This window comes from Macrotis lagotis, chromosome X (genome assembly GCF_037893015.1).
Source record: "Macrotis lagotis isolate mMagLag1 chromosome X, bilby.v1.9.chrom.fasta, whole genome shotgun sequence".
In the NCBI taxonomy this organism is placed as follows: Eukaryota; Metazoa; Chordata; class Mammalia; order Peramelemorphia; family Peramelidae; genus Macrotis; species Macrotis lagotis.
This window is the reverse complement of record NC_133666.1, coordinates 152,353,280-152,372,061: the sequence shown is the minus strand read 5'-3', so window position 1 is coordinate 152,372,061 and position 18,782 is coordinate 152,353,280. Positions and strand designations below refer to the sequence as shown.

Genomic DNA, 18,782 nt, shown 5'->3' with positions numbered 1-18,782 from the left:
ATTTTCATCTCTTTTTGACATTTGACATTGCAACATGTTTTAATTAGCCACCAGTGAGTCATTTATGATTGTTATTTTCTTTAGGCAACTGAATCATCATAAACTTTGTTCTCTTGCCTGTTCTTTTCCAGGAAAGAACTTGTGGATCCTTCAGGATTGTCAGAAGAACAATTAAAAGAGATTCCTTACACCAAAATTGAGTGAGTTTATCCTTGAAATTTATTTTCATAATAGTTTAAGGGATACTTATTAGTCTTTTAAGTATTTCTCATCATCTTATAACCATTCTAAATAAAATATTGGCGCTAAACCATTTTCCTTAGGAAAACATGTTAAATTCCCAAAGTTTAAAGGAATTGCGTTTCATAGTCTTCATCAGTGTGTTCAACCAGCCACTCATAAATCAAACTAGGGATTAAGTGAATTCCTTCAAATTGTCCCTGGGGCGAGTTCGCACCCCCACATCAGGAAACCAGCCAAGCGCTCGCGGGGTGGGCGGTCCACGCGGCCCAGTTCATTCTCCCGCGCTGGCTCCTCCGCCCCCCGCCCTTTATCTCCTTCCAACGGTACTTCTCCCTCCGACCAGAAGGGAGCAGTGAAGAGCACCAAGGAAGTGGTACAGCCCAAGCTGTGCACCCCTGCGTTCCGCGACGCGATGGGTCCTCCCGGACTAGTAGAAAAGCCTTGCGGGGAAGCGCGAGCGCTCTTTCCGGGCTCCCGCAAGACGCCTGGATCTCGGCTGCGCCATGGCGAGCTGCTCCGCGGCCGGGCTTTTGCTCCGTGGGTGGTGTTCCTCGGCGGCCAACCCGCGACCCCCCTGAGGTAGGTGGTCTGGCCGAGCTGGTGCTAACGCCGGCGTAAACTGGCGGGCCGCGGCCTGAGCCACGTTCGCACGTGCGCGGGCCCGCGGCGCCCATCGCCAACCGGCCCGGCCTCGCCGTGGGCAGCGTTAGAGCGCGTAGATGAGGGACTTTTACCCACACGTGGTGGGGGGGGTGAGGAGGGAAGAAGCGGGAAGCACTCCACGGACATGTCACTTATTAATTCCGGGGTCACATACTGCACCGGATATACAAAATTCCAGGACCGCCAAGTTTCAACGGGGCCGTGATGAGCGTGGCAAACCTTTAAGTCCAATCCGCATAATTAACTTAAGATAAAAAACAAAAATAATCAATCCTTGAACAGTAACGTTTGCCATTTTCGGAGGTGTAAACGTTCACCCGGGAAACTTAGAATGAAATCGGATTAGAACGGATTCCTGTAAACCCCTGAGGCAAGATGGAAGTGGTTAAACTTGAATGAGGGGAAGGCACAATTGCAAGGATTTTCCACAGAACATTTGAGTTGACCTTTCTAATACCCTTTTCTAGGCCCAGAATTGACAAGAAGTTGAGAAGAGTACATTCCATGCCTTGGAAACAGGAATCTGTTGAAATACTCCTTGAGTAAGCTTGATTTTTTTTTTTTTTTTTCCCTTTAAGGTCTGTCACCAAAAGGATCAAAACTATCATATGGATGTTTAGCTGTGCCTATTTTCGCCTGAGGAAGAAAAATATCTTTTAAAAGTTAAATAATTTCATTTCTATGTGGTTTATGTAGGAAGGTGGATAGAGCACAATTTCTTGATTAAGAAGCTTTGCTTAACCAGTATTGGTGAACAGAATGTAGGCTATTTGCCTTTTGTGTTGCCCGTTCACTTTCGTCACTAGTGGATGTGGTGTCAAAAGAGGCAGAAATAGAACACTTTGCAGCTTTTTCTCTTTACTTGGGATTTTTGTTCCCCTGAAGAGTATGCTGTATAAGTAACAAGTTATATTTAAACTGTATTCAGAAGTAGTCCTCCCTCTTAAAGACACATCATTTATTCCTTTACTCTTTCACTTCTTGTCTTTAGGTGAAATGGATGGGCAAGGACAGAAAACCAGAATCAAAGGCTGCTGCCATTGTTTTGTGGACTCTTAAGGCAAGTATGCTTTTTTCCCCCATTATAATCTGTTTGATCCCTTTCTTTAGTTTCTATAGACATCAATTGTTTCCCTACCCATTTGCCAACTTCTTGAAAAGCCCGTTTCCTTAATGCCCCAGATAGCACATTTTACATTTGTTCTCATGCCTTTTAACTGAAATCACTATTTGTGTCTTATCAGTTTCTAAATTTGGTCTCCTCATTTTTTTAGGGTTCCATCCCTGTTCCCACTTTTTTCTCCCAGCTTTACTTCATTATCCTACATACTTTTGTGACCAAAATTCCCTTTTGTGTCCAAAGTTCTTCAGGGGTTGAATGCTATAGCCCCATCATGCATCAAGCATGATCAAGTTCTGCCATGGTGTGATCATGAGCAGTTAACTTAAATTTTTTTATCCAACTAAAATTAAAACAAAACCATGCAAATTCAATCTCAAGCTTGGTTTTTAGTCATATTTCAACTGGGATAGGTTTCTAGCCTCAAGTAATGTGACTTAATTAAATTTTTTTTTTCTTCCTCTTAGGCTGTAATCCTTGGAAGTTTCATGCATTGGGTCTCCAGAGAAGTTGCTTAATTTTATGTTCCTGTTGAAGTCCACATGTCTTCATGGAAGAAGCTACTAAAGGCTTTGGAATTGTTTGATAGTGGTGGTTTGGTATTGAATTATGCCCCAAGGGCATCTGTAATTTCTTTCCCTTATCTACTATAACTTCTGTACATTAAAAAAATATGTAAAACAAAATTTGATTTTTCCTGAGAAACTTTTTAAATAAGTGAAGAAATAGACCCCCAAAAGTTGAAGGGATTTTAAGATCATCTGGTTTTTGAGAACTCATTTCTGGAAATAAGAATTGAAAATTTTCTTGTGCTCAAGGAAACCTGGCCCTTTGGAGACAAAAGTTCAGATTTAGATTTGGTTTAAAATTTTTTTTTTTTAGTGAAATTTTCTGAACAAATTTTTTTTTTAGGCCCAAACCAAAACATGACATGTGGTGAAGAAGCATTGGGATTAGAGTTAATTTACAAAGAAACAATACAGGTCCTTTGTCTCAGATCAAGTGTCTATTTTGAAGTGGGATGTTTGTATGGTCTTTATTATCTTTGTGCTGTGTTTTCCATCCAAGTTGCTTGTAGATAACTGAGGTTTTTCATGTAGCAGGCTGTCTTTAGACCCAATTCTAATCTGAAAGAAAAAGTTTGAAATAATAGTGAAATGAGATGTATAAAATGTTTAAATATTAATGAAATTGATTTATCAATTGGACAAATGAAAAGTAATTGTAAATCAGGTGTCAAATAGGGCCAATTCTTTGGAGTGGCAGTATAAATATAGTTGGGGAATAAAACTGGAATAAAGGTTAAGTTGCTTTGACACTTGTGTCAAAGGAATAGGTAGGTAGATATTGCATTAGATGGGTAGTTCTTTGTCCCTCTTCAGTATTCATGAATGTACCTGCAACTCCTGTCTAAAGTGAGACTGGGAAATTTGCCCAAATTCAACCTCTAGAAACCTTTCTTCTATAATCTGGTTCCCATCAATACTAGAAATTTGAGGAAAGTTTTTCTTATCAGATAAATGGTAAATTCTTAGTTTTATAAAAGTAGAATAGGATGCCTTGTGAGTTCTCTGGCACTAAATGTTCAAACAGAAATTTCTGCACTTTTGCTAACTGCCAAGGATACAAAAATAAGGGGGGGGGAGTCTGCCCTCAAGCTCAGTCTAATGGAGACATGCAAAAAAGTATAACTAGCCTTTAAGCCTTAGAATTAAGGCTTAAAGTCTTACAGTAGAATCCCTTAATGGGATTTTTTAGTTGAGGCTTGAAGCCAGAAAAAGTGGAGATGAAGGGGGAAAGCTTTACAGATAGGAAGGTGTACCTTGTTTTGGAATGGCAAGAGTATGTGATGGAAAGTAAAATATAAGACTAATAGATTAGGGAACACTTTGAACTCTGCAGAAGAGAAAGAATGTTTGTGGCATAACTACCTTCACTCAAAAACATTTTGATTGTTCACTCAAGTGCAGCTTACTCACTTTACTCTGTTACTGCTTTACCTTTACAGGTAAGGATGTAGGAATGCCAAGTGAGAAGGGGGAATTGTTCAATTTGAACTGTTGATGGCTTCTGAGAGATTATAATATGTAGATATATGCAAGATAAATTAGGTATTTAGGAACAGCACTTGAAGGTTTCTGAGAAGTGTTGTATTCTATGTATGGGGGTGGAGTGCAATGGGACGTGAGTAATGCTATTGCAAAAGCAATGTGATGTGGAATATTCAGAAGAATAGCTAACAGTCAGGGATTTTTATTTTTACATTATAGTCATTTCTGGAAATTCAAAATAAAAGATTTGAAGGTTTAGAATCAGGCAGAGCTAGAAAAGAAAGCAGTGTATCTAATTCCTTTCTAGTCTCATTCAGTATTTAACTTCTTACTGGATAAATTAAGGGAAATTACTAACTGAAAAAAAGCTTTAAAACAACTTTTACCAAATTCCCATCTGAGAAATCAAGTTATCAATAGTCATGTGAAAAATTGTTGCAAATCACCAATAATTAAGGAAATAAATGAAGTCTGAAACATTAGAGACTCAAAGATGTCAAAAAATGACCAGGGACTGAAAAATATTATTGAACACTTGTTTCTTATTCTAGCCCATCTGGAAGGTAATTCTGAACAGTACTTCCAAATTATTCACTTCATACCTTTTGAAATGAAAATAGCACCACTAAACTATATTTCAAGGACCGAAAGAGATTTATAAACAAAAAATGTTTATAGCAATTTTTTTGTTACAAACAATAGACTGAAAATGACAACACGTGATAGGAGTAAAGTTAAAATCACTAAAGAGCAGTTTTGAACAAAAGGTTAGAACTATGTTAGATCCAATGACTAATCATAATTCATGCCACCTACCCTCTTGAAAGAATCAAGGTATAATGAATTTTTGGATGTGGCTAGTGTGGTCATTTGATTGAATGTGTATATTACCAGATGTTTTCAATTTCTTATTTACAATTTTGGGAACAGGATGGAGGGGAAAAGAAAATAGAATTGTCAAAAAAGCCCCCAAAAGGTCAAAAGAATAGAAGGAAGGTCAGAAGCAAAGACAAGCTGGATAGTTTTGAAAATTATGTGTTGAATTTTATTATAACTTAAAAAGAAAGGTGTATATATACACACACACACACACACACACACATCTTTTCATGTCTATTTTGCAAATAGAAGTGCTCATTTAATTGGTGTCCTTTAGAATTAAAAAAAATCAAACTTTTAATTTAAGGAATAAAACCTACATCATTACTAACCTGATAGGAAGTAGAACCAGTGAAACATTGCGAATCTGAAGATCGAGTCACAGGAAGTGGTGGCACAAGATCAGTCTTTGCACTATGGAAATGAAATTAGGGTTAAAATTAATTACTGGAATCTAGACTCAATATTAAAGTTTAATGAGAATTTAGAGTTCTATCTAATACAGAGTTTCTCAAATTGTGCTATCTTTGAAACCTGAAACATTCTAAGAGTTTTTTAAATGAGCCTGATGTTTGTTAAAAAGCATTTTAAAATTTTACTACAAGGGTCTTGTCAAGATTTTGTTTAAATTTGAAGGGTTCTATACCCTTCATGCTCCAAAAAGTTCAAGGAAAACTGATTTGGGATAATCTTATTTTCTAGAAAAGGAAATATTATTAGATAAGTTTAGTCGTTAAAGCCAGATCTAGAATCCAAGTCTCTTATCCTAGTCCAGTGCTTTCCCCATTCTACTTTGTCTCAATTTCCTTTCCATAAAAAGTCTAAAGAGAGAACTTCACTCCAAGTTTAAGTTTTTAGAAAAATGTTAAACTGGCGAGAGTCCCAAGTCTTCCCCTTCCAGTCTGGAGGTTGTGACACAAAAGTTCCAATGAAATATGCAACAAAAGCACACTGAGGTACTCCAGACATTTTCAAATTATTAGGGAGTCTGGGGGGGGTCCCTAATTCAAAATCTTCATGATCAGGGCACTGTTAGCTCCTTTTATGTATTAGAGACATCACTAAAAATAGAATAACAGTACAGGTTCATGATTGGTTAACACTAGGATTGAGGAAAATGATAAGAATTATATACACTGTGAGGCAGAGCCGCTTAGAAAAGAAGATAATTTTGTGAAGATAATACCCTCTATTCAAATTGTCATGATCATATTAGTGAATTAAAGAGATAGGATCAGGTTTTAGTTATGTATATTAACTTCTTAGCAAGCTTTTGAATCATTACTAGGTGTTTCCTGGTAAAGGCATTCAATAGTTTTTATAGGAAATCAAATTGGTGATTTGCTCAGTGGCATCCAAGGAAATAAGCAGGTTGTAGGTGAAAGGAAAGGTCAAATGGAGCAGTGACAATGATTCATATGGGTGACAGGTGTTGATACTGTTATGACAAGTTTCAAGGTCAAATGCAATGTACTACTCAACCAAATAATTTTATCCTATAATCTCTAATAGCAATACCACTAACATATAAAAAGTTATTAGTCCTAAATCTGTATCTCTTGTCCTAACAATAACTTTTAATCCTATTCTGCTTAATTCTCTGTCACCATCACATCACAATTAACTGAGAAAATGCTGATTAGTTTGAGTAATCAAAATTATTGTCATAGTTCTTTCTACTAAGCTCCTCTGCCTCACAGTGTATTTAATTCTCATCAAAATCTTTAGGCTCACTGCAAAGTTTGTTTGCTTATTAGTTTCTCTATTTACTGATAAATACAAATGGCTTGTTTATGGATGTCTTTAAAGTTTGAAATAACCCCTGATCATCGTGCCACTTCTCTCAAATTGGTTAAGGCATTCATCATTGAACAACATAGGCTTATAACTTGCTCCTTAATTCCAGAAGTCTCTGTCTCAGGTCTGGTTCTATAATCTTCTAAAGGTTTTTTAGGCTAATGGACTGTTACTGCATCAGTCTCTTGTCTAAGAACAGATCTGAGCAGAATTCTGGGTTCATGAAAGCATGACTGATCAAACCAACACACTTACTTCACTTCAGAGAGAATTGATCTTTCTCCATCTGAACACTGGGATCTGCGGTACTGGCGGTAACTTCGAGGGGAGTGAGAATGCCTAATTCGAACTGGGTCGCCTTGAGTCCTGAAAAAGCAATATAAATCCATGAAATAAACAAATAGTTCAGATGCCAGAATTTTTATGACTTTACAACTGAAGTTTCTCTTCTGATTTTCAAAGCCATGTGACTTAGAATTTTAAAGCTCTAATTTTTTTCTGCCGTTTTAAAAGCATTTAGATTTCAAAAGTTATAAAAAAAAAGCTTCTTATACACAGCCATAGATGAAATATGAAATCTTTAAAGATTTTTAAAAATCCACAAACCAAATATTTGAGGAAATGATCTTTTGCCTCAGGGTTTTTAGTCCAGTGCACCTTCTCTGCATTTCAATTGAGAACTTCGGATGTGTAATATTGAACAAATTATCAGATAATCTATATGTAAGTTGATTTTGCTCAGCTTTTTTTTTTAAATCTTTGTGACAAGGGAAAGCTTCCTGAATGGGAGAGAGGGATCTGTTTGGAAATTTATTTAAAAACAATGTTAATTAAAAATAAAATTTCAAGTAAACTTAGGAAGAGCATATGAAAGTTTACTAAAAGGAATATCTATTAGTTAAGGAATAGCTGAAAAAGTGTGGTAAGTGGCAGCTAGGTGATACAATTGATAGAGCCCTGAATTCACATCTGACCTTAAGCATTTTAAGCACCCATTATGTGCCAGATACAGTTCTAAGACTGAGTATACAAAGAAGCTAAAAATAGTCCCTGCCCTCAAGGAGCTTACAATTTAATTGGGGGCGGGGAACAACATGCAAACATATATACAAAGCAAACTATATACATGCTAAATAAGAAATAATTAACGGGGAAGACACTAGAATTAAGACAATTTGGGAGAAACCTAGTAAAAGTTGGTATTTTTATTGGAATTTAAAGAAAGAGAGGTCAGAACAAAGGAAGGAGAGAACTCCAGGAATGGGGAAAGCCAGAGTCCAGTGTCATTGGATTGAAGAATATATAAGGTGTAAGAAGACTGGAAAAGTAGGAGGGTGGTAGATTATGAAGGACTTTAAAGGACTTGATTTGATGACAGGGAGTCACTGGAGCTAATGAGTAGGGGGTTGAACATGGTTGGATTTGCTCTTTAGAAAAATAACCTTAGTGGCTGAATAGAAGATGGATTGGAATGGGGAAAACAAGTCTGGTGGACCCAAAAAACCACCAGCAAGGATAATCCAGGGGTGAGATGACAGAGTCTTATACCGGAATGATGACAACATCAGAAAAGAGGGGGAAAGGGTGTATTTGAGAGATAATGGAAAGTTGACATTGACAGGTTTGGACCACAACTAGGATATGGTGGAGGGTGGGAGATGTCAGAGATAGTATGGAATCCAGGATAACTCCTAGGTTGCTAGTTTAAGGAACTGGTAGGATATATGCCCTCTACAGTAATAGGGGTTTAGGGACAGAAATGATGAGTTCTGTTTTGGAAAATGAGTTTATGATATCTATTGGACATTGAGTTTGAAAGGTCTGAAAGGAAGTTGAAGAAGCAGGATTGGAGATAAAAGATTAGTATACGATATACAGATTTGAGAATCATCAGCATAATGGGGCAGCTAGGTGGTGCAGTAGATAGTGCACCAGCCCTGGAGTCAGGAGGAACTGAGTTCAATTCAGCATCAGACACTTAATCATTTACCTAGCTGTGTGACCTTGGGTAAGGCACTTAACCCCATTACCTTAAATAAATAAAATTTTTTTTAAAAAGAGTATCATCAGCATAGAGATAGTAATTAAAATCATCTGGAGCATATGAGATCAAGTGAAGTAATATAGATGGAGATGATGACCTAAAAAAGAAATGAGGGGTTAAGGGATAGAGGTCATGATACAGATAAAGGGTTTTTTAAAGGAAAGGCAAAAGGAGAAGTAAAAAAGCCAAGAAATTATGGTTGGATAAAGTTTTAATTAAGGAAAGTTTTCACATTTACCACCTTTAATTAAAGTACAAATTAAAGACAAAATTCATACAAGTGTCTTAAGTCTCATTTTATTTAGAATGGTTATGAGACGATGAGAAATACTTAGAAGACTAATAAGTATTCCTTAAACTATTATGAACATAAATTTCAAGGATAAACTCACTCAATTTTGGTGTAAGGGATCTCTTTTAATTGTTCTTCTGACAATCCTGAAGGATCCACAAGTTCTTTCCTGGAAAAGAACAGGCAAAAGAACAAAGTTTATGATGATTCAGTTGCCTAAAGAAAATAGCAATCATAAGTGACTCACTGGTGGCTAATGTTAAAACATGTTGCAATGTCAAATGTAAAAAAGAGATGAACATTCATTGAAATTCATGAATTTGGAGAAAAAGAAAATTATCATAAAAAAGGAAAAAGATGCACATATACAGAAATATTCATAGCAATTCTTTGTGATGTCAAAGAGCTGGAAATTGAGGAGATGCCCATTAACTGGGGAATGGCTTAACAAATTGTGGTAAATGAATGGAATGTTATTGTTCTGTATGATGAGCAGGCTGATTTCAAAAAAACCTGCAAAGACCTATATGAATTTATGCTGAATGAAGTAAGCAGAACCAGGAGAACACTGTATATATTAACAACATTGTGTAATGATTAGCTATGTTGGAATTAGTAGCTCTTCTCAGTAATACAGTGATTAAAGACTTGTGATGGAAAATGCCATCTATCTACACCTAAAGGAAGAACTAGAAGAACTAGTCTGAATGAAGATCAAAGCATAATATTCTCTGCTGGTTTTTACCCTTTTGTTCTGATTTTTCTTTCACAGTGTGATTAAAATGGAAATATGAGTACATGATTGTGCATATATAAATTTTATCAGATTACTTGTTATCTTGAGGAAGGGGGAGGGAAAAGGAGAAAATTTTTAAAAAATGAGTGTTGAAAACTATCCCAACATATAATTAGAAAAACAAACAAACAAACAAATAAATAAATAAACTAGAAAAAAATAGTCTTCTTTGTTGAACACTATATTTATTTTTCTACCTTTGTCTTGGTCCAGGAATATTTCTGTCTTTGTCTCTTTTATACAATTTTCCTCAGTGCTTATTTGGGTCTGGTTGACCTGTCATATCCTCTTACAAGTTACATGACCCCAGAATGGAAAATCCCAGAGCTTTCTGGCAGTCAGCAACAATCTTTTTATCAGCAACTAGTATATGATGTAGTCTGACAGTTTTATTACACATCATTGTAATAAAAATAAGCACTATATGAACAGGATCTGGTCTAATGATAATTTTCTGAATTTTGGCTAGATTTTCTTCTATGAGCTCTACAAACAATGTTCAGGTCTGATAACCTTTGTTGCAATACTCACTGAATATGTTTCCACAGTTCTTCCTTTGCTTGGATATCTGGGCTTCTCCTGTAATCACAGAAATCAGGAATCAACCCAGAAAAACCTCCCATTTCTATTGTCCCACTGTCAGTAAGGACCCTTAATCTGGCAAGGACAGTGAGTGCTAAGGTTTGGCAGAAATGATTAGCTTTATGTGAAGATTACAAACACTTTAACTCAGTTATTTAAACAAAATAAAACAAAAATCAGGCCCACAACTTAACAACAAGTGAGCAATCCATGCCAATAATGATATTACGTGACTACTAAAGGACAATCTATTTTCCTACAATGACTTATTCCTTCTAATTTCCTAAAGGAACAAATAAATCTAATGGCTTTTCTTTTCCTTTTCATCACTTCTAAATGAATGAAGATTATATTTTGGTTTTGTTGCCACTGTGGTACAACATGAACTATTTTGACCTATTAGAAAATAATAACTATAAGGGAAAAGGAGTTGACAGAATTCCCCAGATGGCAGAGCAGATGACAGTTGCTTAGGGAGCTTACTTTTGGTGAGACACCTTTTATGTACAATTCTGCAGAGGCTGTTCTAAATTAGAGACAACTCCACAGGGATAGGAAGGATTTAGAAAACTACTAGTAATTTGGAGATAATATAGCTCAGCAGAAATGTTCAATGATCTGTTCTGCCATTTTGGTAGCACTACCAACTGCCTTTCCCTTGTAATTATTAAGTTACACTGCTGCAGTATTTGCCTTTATTAATACTTGACTAAGTGATTGTATCTTTAGAATAAGATAATTTAAAGCAGTAGTGATATGCGCCAGACATCAAATATTTTATTTTATTTTATTTTATTTAAATTTTTCAAGGCAATGAGGTTAAGTGGCTTGCCCAAGGCCACATGACTAGGTAATTATTAAGTGTCTGAGGTAGGATTTGAACCCAGATACTCCTGACTCCAAGGCCAGTGCTCTATTCACTGTGCCACCTAGCCGCCCCCATCAATATTTTATAACTAAAAATATTCTCAGAAAAAAAGTAAAGAGAACAGTAAGTGCTATAAAGTTTCAGATGTGTCTGAATATTTGAAATTTGTGATTGTTCAACTATTGGTTACTGGCTGGATTGTGATTTGAAGATAAGAGAGTGAAACCGTCTGGCCCTCACCATTATTTCTATTACTTAACATTATAAAGATTAAGTAGATTAATAAGCATTTTCAGAACTCAGTTTCCTCATCTATAAATTGACTTGAAGACCTGAAAATTCTCTCCCAGTTTTAACCTATGACTCTATGAAATGATTAAAAATTAACATAACAAATGATCCCAAAGTAATTAATTTTCATTCCCACGATTGAATTACTCAATTAAGAATTACTTTGTTATTTTTTTAACTGAATTGGTAATATTATCTCTATCTATTAAGTTTTATGTTGTCCACATTCAAATTCACACTATGTTTGGAGTGTCCAAAATTTCAGGGCAAAGGATACTTCCAAAGTTAAAGAAGTAAATGCCAAATCCCTTCAATTGCCGGACTGTGTGCAAGCTTTTAAATAAATCTAAATTGTGCTCTGGGCTAATAAGGAATGCTTTATCTTTTTGCTTGCACCAATACTCACTTTAATTATAAATTAAACATCATTAATAGTTCCCTTCCATTTATTAAGGTATATTTTATTTTGTAGTTTTATCTTACCCTAAGCTAATATATTTGATCTTTTCTCATTCTTTTATTTTTGCTTCTCTCGTTTTTTTTTTTAACAATTTAAATGAATTAGAAGTTGAAATTTAACTGGATTTTAAAGCTTTCTAAAAGAAAAAACATTATGTTTACTAAATTCCTTGAAAACATGAATATTGAACCTTCAAGTTTTTCTTGACTGTTGACTTCAAAGGGGGTCCTTTAGTTACTTCGATAACCTCTTATACTGGAGTCAAAAAGGATCACAGTATACACCCAATTCTGCATTGTAGTGAGGATACAATATATTTGCTTTCAGAGTTAAAGCTTCATTCAGTAAAAAACAAGACAGCAGGGACAGCTCAGTGATGCAGTGGATAGAGCACCCATACTAGAGTCAGGAAGATCTGAGTTCAATTCCGGCCTCAGACACGTAATATTAACCTAGCTGTGTGGCCTTGGGCAAACCACTTAACCCTATTGCATTACCAAAAAAAAGGAGGAGGAGGAGAAAATAATGGCATATTTTAGATTAGCCACTGATTTAATTATGCTGACAGTCTGTTTGTTACAAAGGTATGCAGGGTAATGATATAGCTTCTCTTAGGCTTTTGTAATATTTCCCAGACCTCTCAGCTTCTTTTCTGACATCTTTCTGCCTACATCTCTATCTCCCATCTACAAAGGTTCTCTCCAACTTTCACTTCCCTAGAGCTGGCCATGGAAAGAAACTTTACTATCTGCATCACACCCCTCCGACTTGGAAAAAGTAATTCCAGATGTCCTACCATTTACTCCAGGGACACAAAAAAATTCAGTGGTAGATTCATTTAGAACTATGTTTGGTGAGCCTCTAAACTCAGATGGCATATAGATTAAATAAAAAATAAGAGGAGAGTTAAACTATTACTTTTCAGCTCAAAGAAAAATTAATTTCAGGAACTGGAAATCTCTCTGTTGGAAGAGGATAATGGGCTCATCCATGACATTATCTAGCAAAACCAAGAACAAGAACTGACTGACCTTTCCACTGCAACACTTTTTTTGTTTGTTTTTAAGTGACTTGCCCAAGGTCACATAGCTAGGTAATTATTAAGTGTCTGAGACTGGATTTGAACTCAGGTCTTCCTGACTCCAGGGTTGGTGTTCTATCCATTTTGCCACCTAGCTACCCAGCACTGTTTTTTTTTTTTTGAGTGAGCAGATGTCTTTGTTTTTCTCAAAGATTCCTTTGTTTTTCTCTCATCTTGAGGAAAGTTTATATTGATTATACTCCAACCCTTATAGAGGCAATCAGAACCCAAAGCAATTAAATATACAAAAGCAAAAAAAAGTGGACTAAATCAGTTTGAACTGATCCATTATGAAAACTATAACTATGCTAAAAAAAAAAACAAACCAGAAGATCAGAACAGCCTGATTGGTTAAACATGTAATACACTTTTTTCAATTTTTGTCTTTTAACATGAAGTTCTGGAACATTTCACATACGAGCGTGATCTGTGTCTGGATCTTCTGTTATTGGAGTTGGCTTCATTTTTTTCCTTTTGATGTCTCAATGCTGCTTCCCACTGAGGAACTGAATCAACCATGCCATTCTCCTGCCTTAACCTGGAAGAAAAACAATCATCTGATGTTAACATTTTTGGAACTGGCATTTTGTTTTTAGATTCCTGCTTTTAAAAGTTGAGACATAAGGAGAAAATTCCAATATTTGTTGTCATTCTTGAACCAGGAAGATAGATATAAATGGATGTAAATATTTGTATGTATAAGCAAAAATATGTAATAGATACATGGTGTTGATTAATTTTGCTTAACTATTTTCTTTTTTAAAAGGAAAATGTGAGGCAATGGCTCATATAAAACTCTGAGGTATATGCAATGTCTTTACATATACACATACATGATATCCTTAGGGTTTTATGTTTCTAGTTTCCTTAGGCAAAAAAATATGATTATATAAAATATTTGATTATATATGAACTTTTTAAAAAAAGTTTCATTTCTGAAATTTAAACCTTAAATTCAAGTAGTCTTTGAACTAGACAAATGTTTTTTCCACTAAATCTAGAGAAATGTATTAAGATGAAAATAAAATAGGAAGAGTGGTAGCTTCATATATTAAAATACCAACTACCTTCATAGGGAATATATAGAATTTTCACATTCTTTCAATGTAAATTCTTATTCATTGTTTTAGACTTTTAAAAAGTTCTTCACTTTGATTTCAGTTTTTATGATGATCACTGTTGATTCATCCACCTGGGAGCTAGGATTATACCCACTAATTCTCAATTGAATTTTTTGGTCTTTCGTACTTTTCCATATATTCCCAATTCATTGTCTCTGATTCCATACTTCATTGTTTGGCTCCTCTTCCTTCTAGAGATGCAACTAGAACTCAAGTGCAATTTCTATCTTTTCTCCTGAACAGTGTCAGATTCCTCTAGTTGGGTGATGCCATAGTGTATCTGGGCAGGATCAATATTTTCCACTTCTTGCCAGCTACAGGAGGTTCAGTTCAAGTCAATGACTTGGAGGAATATGGGTTAGGGATCACCAAAACTAGATCCTGATACAAAAGTTTGTGTGTACATCAAGCTGAGTGGGAGCCTGAAGTATTTTAACTCCATGATGATCATCTGTGATTACTATATGTGATACATTTTTCCTTCTTTTGGTTATTAAGTTAGGGGAGTTATACTAAAAAACACAAAATATTTACTCCATCTGTCTATTTGATCCCTCATTCATTTATTTTAAATAACTACCCCCATCTCTATTAACAATAAATCATTCTCATTTTCTTTTATCTCCTTCATATATTCCTTTGTCTTTTATATGAAATAACCTTATTTTTTTGCCTGGATCCTTAATTGGAGCATGATAATAAATGCCAATTGAATGAATAAATTTGTACTTCTCCCTATACTTGTATAGAGCACTTTGTTTTTCAAAGCACTTTCATTATTTCTTTTTATTCTCAGAATTAATTGGTGATGTAGGCAGAACAGTTTTCATCCCTATTTCATAGATTTGAAAAATAAGTTCAGAACTAGAACCTAGGTTTTCTGCCTTTTAATCCACTGTTCTTTTTGTTTTGCCATATTGCTTCCCCTGTTAAGAGTTTCTTTAAAGTTCATACTTCATTGAAACTGTGGAAAAGGTTCACATGGTCACATCTTTCCTAATTCCAGCATGACATTATCATGAACTTTTCTAATTTTTCTCATTTTTTTTAAATGCTCAGCCATATTTAGGATTACATCTACTTTCAGCATGAGGAAATAATGCAGGCAAGTTTTAATTCCTCTCTGAGTTAATTTTATCCAGAGAATAAAAGATCAAAATTAATGATTGAGTAATTCTGGAGGCCCCCCTCAGTGAATGCTCAAAGGGTTAATGACTTTTATCAATAGAACAGAGGCTGTTTTGTTAGAAGAATTCTTTGCGTGTGTTGGATGCTTTGTTTAGGAGACAATTTTCATTGAGAGCTTGCATGTAAAAGATTTCACTCTTATGAGGCTGCATTATGGAATTCTACAAAGCCTTTACCCTGCAAAAGTTAATAAGGCAGAGGCTTTGTGATCTTACAGAGATTAAACATTCTCTTGTGAAAAACTAATATCAACTAATCTCAACATAATAGTTCTTTCTCACTTCATAGTTAAAAATGGAATACAAATACCTATGGCTTGTTTATTCTGTTCCTTCATAAGACCTTCTTACCAAGAATTTTTTAAAAATGTGAATCATTTCAGCTGTTCATCTTACCAGTTGCCATATTTAACACTGTTCATGTTTCCCTAGCCAACTTTGTTATACAACTCTTACATATGGATTAACTACAGTCACATAAATAAAATATGATGTAAATGCATTCACAGTAGCTAGCACCAACATCATTTTCTGTACAAATGTTATAGAAAAATTATCAAACCTCACAAGGAAATATGTAGGATGAAGACCCAGACCCTCAAAATGGTTCTGGCCCAATTAAGGAATGCAAAGCAAAACAAACAAAAAATGAAAATGAAAGAATATCCATAGACAGAGAGATATAAAATTATGACTTTTTAGAATAAATGATGCTCTTCCATAGAGAGTCAATAAAAATTCAAATAACTTTAGAAAAGTACAAAAATGGAAAGTAAATCCAGAGAAAATATTAATCTTTCCTTATATTGCCCACAAAATATAATAGGAAGAGAAAAAGAAATTTCATTCAGAGTATCTTCAGAATGTAATTTGGCAATTGAGATCATCAACACATATAGAGAGAGCAATTTCACTTTTGTTATAAACTTGGAAGTCAGAATTTAAGACAATTAGAGGGGCAGCTAGATAGTGCAGTGCATAGAGCATTGGCCCTGGATTCAGTAGCACATGAGTTCAAGTCCAGCCTCAGACACTTAATAATTACCTAGCTATGTAATCTTGGGCAAGTCACTTAACATCCCATTGCCTTGTTAAAAAAGAAAAAGAAAGAAAGACACTTAGAAGTGAGTGCAAGTGGGGGAAGTAGAAGAAATACATGTAGATAGTTTTTCCTTCAGGAGGGATAGAGGGAGAAAGGGAGCAAAGATGTGTCTTTTACGAACTTTCTCTCTCTATATATATATTGTACTAAGTGCTTTACAATTTCATTTTATCTTCATAACTCTAAGAGTTGTTTGCTATATTATCTCCACTTTACAGTTGAGGAAACCGATACAAATATTAAATGACTTGCCCAGGGTTATACAGGTAATAAATGTTTGAGACTGGATTTAAATTTAGGTCTTCTGGACTCCAAGCCTAGAACTCTATCCATTGCATCATCTTACTGCCTTTATAGACTAGCTGCAGCTGTAACTACAATAATATAAAAAAATTTACATTAACAAGACAGAAAATTCAGAAACAGCATTTGAGAAAGTCATAAATTAACACCCCAAAAGAACTACAAGGCATTTGAATAGTAATTCAATTATAAGCTAAGTACACCTATTATTATTCTCCCAAAACAGAGAAAGATGAAATTCCACTAAATTATTTCCTTTTCTTACCTTTATAACTTTCCAATTTTCTTATACCTAATCCCTGTCCCTGGTCCCTCAGGTATGCTATGATTCAGTAACATTGGCCACCTTGCCATTTCTTATATAAGATACTCCATCTCCTTATTCCAGGCATTTTTTTTTGTCAAATATTTTATTTATTTTTTAAATTTATTTTTTTATTCTCATTTTGTACAAATGTTTTTTTACATTAATAAAATATTCTTGTTTACAAGTAAACAAAATACCCCTCCTCCCCCATGAATATAGATAGACTTGCTTGGGCAAAAAAAGTAAAGGGGAGAGAAAAAAATTTAAAAAATAATAGTAATAATTGTAGGTATGGCCAGGTGGCGCAATGGACGAAGCACCAGCCCTGAAGTCACACCCAAGCCCACATCCAGCCCCGTAGACCCAACAATCACCCAGCCATGTGACATGCAAGCCACCGGATCCCCACTGCCCTGCAAAAACCAAAAAAAAAAAAAAAAAAAAAAAAGACCCAAAATAAAATAAAATAGTAATAATAGTAGGGGTGGCTGGGTGGCAGACAGAGCATTGGCCCTTGAGCCAGGAGCACCTGGGTCCAAATCCAGACCCAGACACCCAAAGATCACCCTGCTATGTGGCCCCAGGCAGGCCATCCAGCCCCACTTGCCCTGCACCCTCCCCCAAATAATAATAACAAAAAATGTGCTTGAGTCTTTGTTCCAACACCAACAACTCTGTCATGGGTGGATCTCATTCTTCATGATAAATCCATCAAAAAAGTTACTTCCATATCTTTCCACCATTGCCATTGCTGATCGCAACTCCCTCCTTTCTTATTTCTCCACTATCATGTACTATATTTTCTCTCTCCTTTCACTCTGACTCTGCTGTAGGGTCATTGACTGGCTCAGCATACAGATCCTTGGTCCTGAGGCCAAGAAGCTCTGAGCCCCCATACCACCCCTTAAGCCCAGCATCCACCTGGCCCCATGGTCCTGGGCAGGCCTTCCAATCCCAGCCCCTTGCAAGAAGTAAGAAAGAAAATATCTGACCAGTCTCCCACCATGGTCTATCCTCTCCTCCTTTATTCACATCCCCACCCCTTCCCCCTGCTCCCCCCTGCTTCTTACTCCAGATGTCTATACCCCATTGAGTATATTTGCTGTTTCCTCTCCTAGCCATCTCTGATGAGAGCAAAGGTTCCCTCATCCTCCCTTGCCTCCCCCCTTCCATATCATTGCAATAGCTCATTGTAATAAAAAAAAATCTTATGTGAAATATCTTGGACTATTCCCCCTCTCCTTTTTCTTTCTCCCATTCCATTTCCCTTTTTTTCTATTGACTCCATTGTTACACCATATTTTATCTTCGAATTCAGCTTTCTCCTGTGCTTTAACTATAAAAGCTCTCTCTACCTGCTCTATTAACTGAGAAGGTTCATATGAGTATTATCAGTGTCATTTTTCTATGCAGGAATACATGCAGTTCATCCTCATTAAGTCCCTCATATTTCCCCCCTCTCCTCCAATCTCCATCCTTCACTTGAGTCCTGTATCTGAAGATCAAACCTTCTATTCAGCTCTGGCCATTCCAAAAAGAACATTTGAAATTCCCCTGGTTCATTGAAAGTCCATCTTTTTCCCTGGAAGAGGACA

At 35.7% G+C, this 18,782-nt stretch overlaps 1 protein-coding gene and 1 non-coding gene across 2 annotated transcripts in view; one reads left to right on the top strand and one right to left on the bottom strand.

Annotated features, from left to right (window-relative positions):
- Positions 1–944: 944 nt before the first annotated feature.
- Positions 945–18,782, bottom strand: part of EPB41L4A (erythrocyte membrane protein band 4.1 like 4A) — a 198,857-nt gene continuing 181,019 nt past the window's right edge. The window contains exons 18-23 of the mRNA XM_074205000.1: positions 13,586–13,705; positions 10,417–10,464; positions 9,190–9,258; positions 7,009–7,119; positions 5,289–5,370; positions 945–3,153 (exon numbers count right to left, since the gene is read on the bottom strand). Coding sequence (XP_074061101.1) covers positions 3,025–3,153; positions 5,289–5,370; positions 7,009–7,119; positions 9,190–9,258; positions 10,417–10,464; positions 13,586–13,705 — 559 coding nt within the window. The 3' untranslated portion in view covers positions 945–3,024. The remainder of the gene's footprint in view (positions 3,154–5,288; positions 5,371–7,008; positions 7,120–9,189; positions 9,259–10,416; positions 10,465–13,585; positions 13,706–18,782) is intronic.
- Positions 1,678–1,814, top strand: LOC141503818 (small nucleolar RNA SNORA13). Its single transcript, XR_012473121.1, has one exon. It is a non-coding gene; the product is annotated as a small nucleolar RNA SNORA13 (small nucleolar RNA).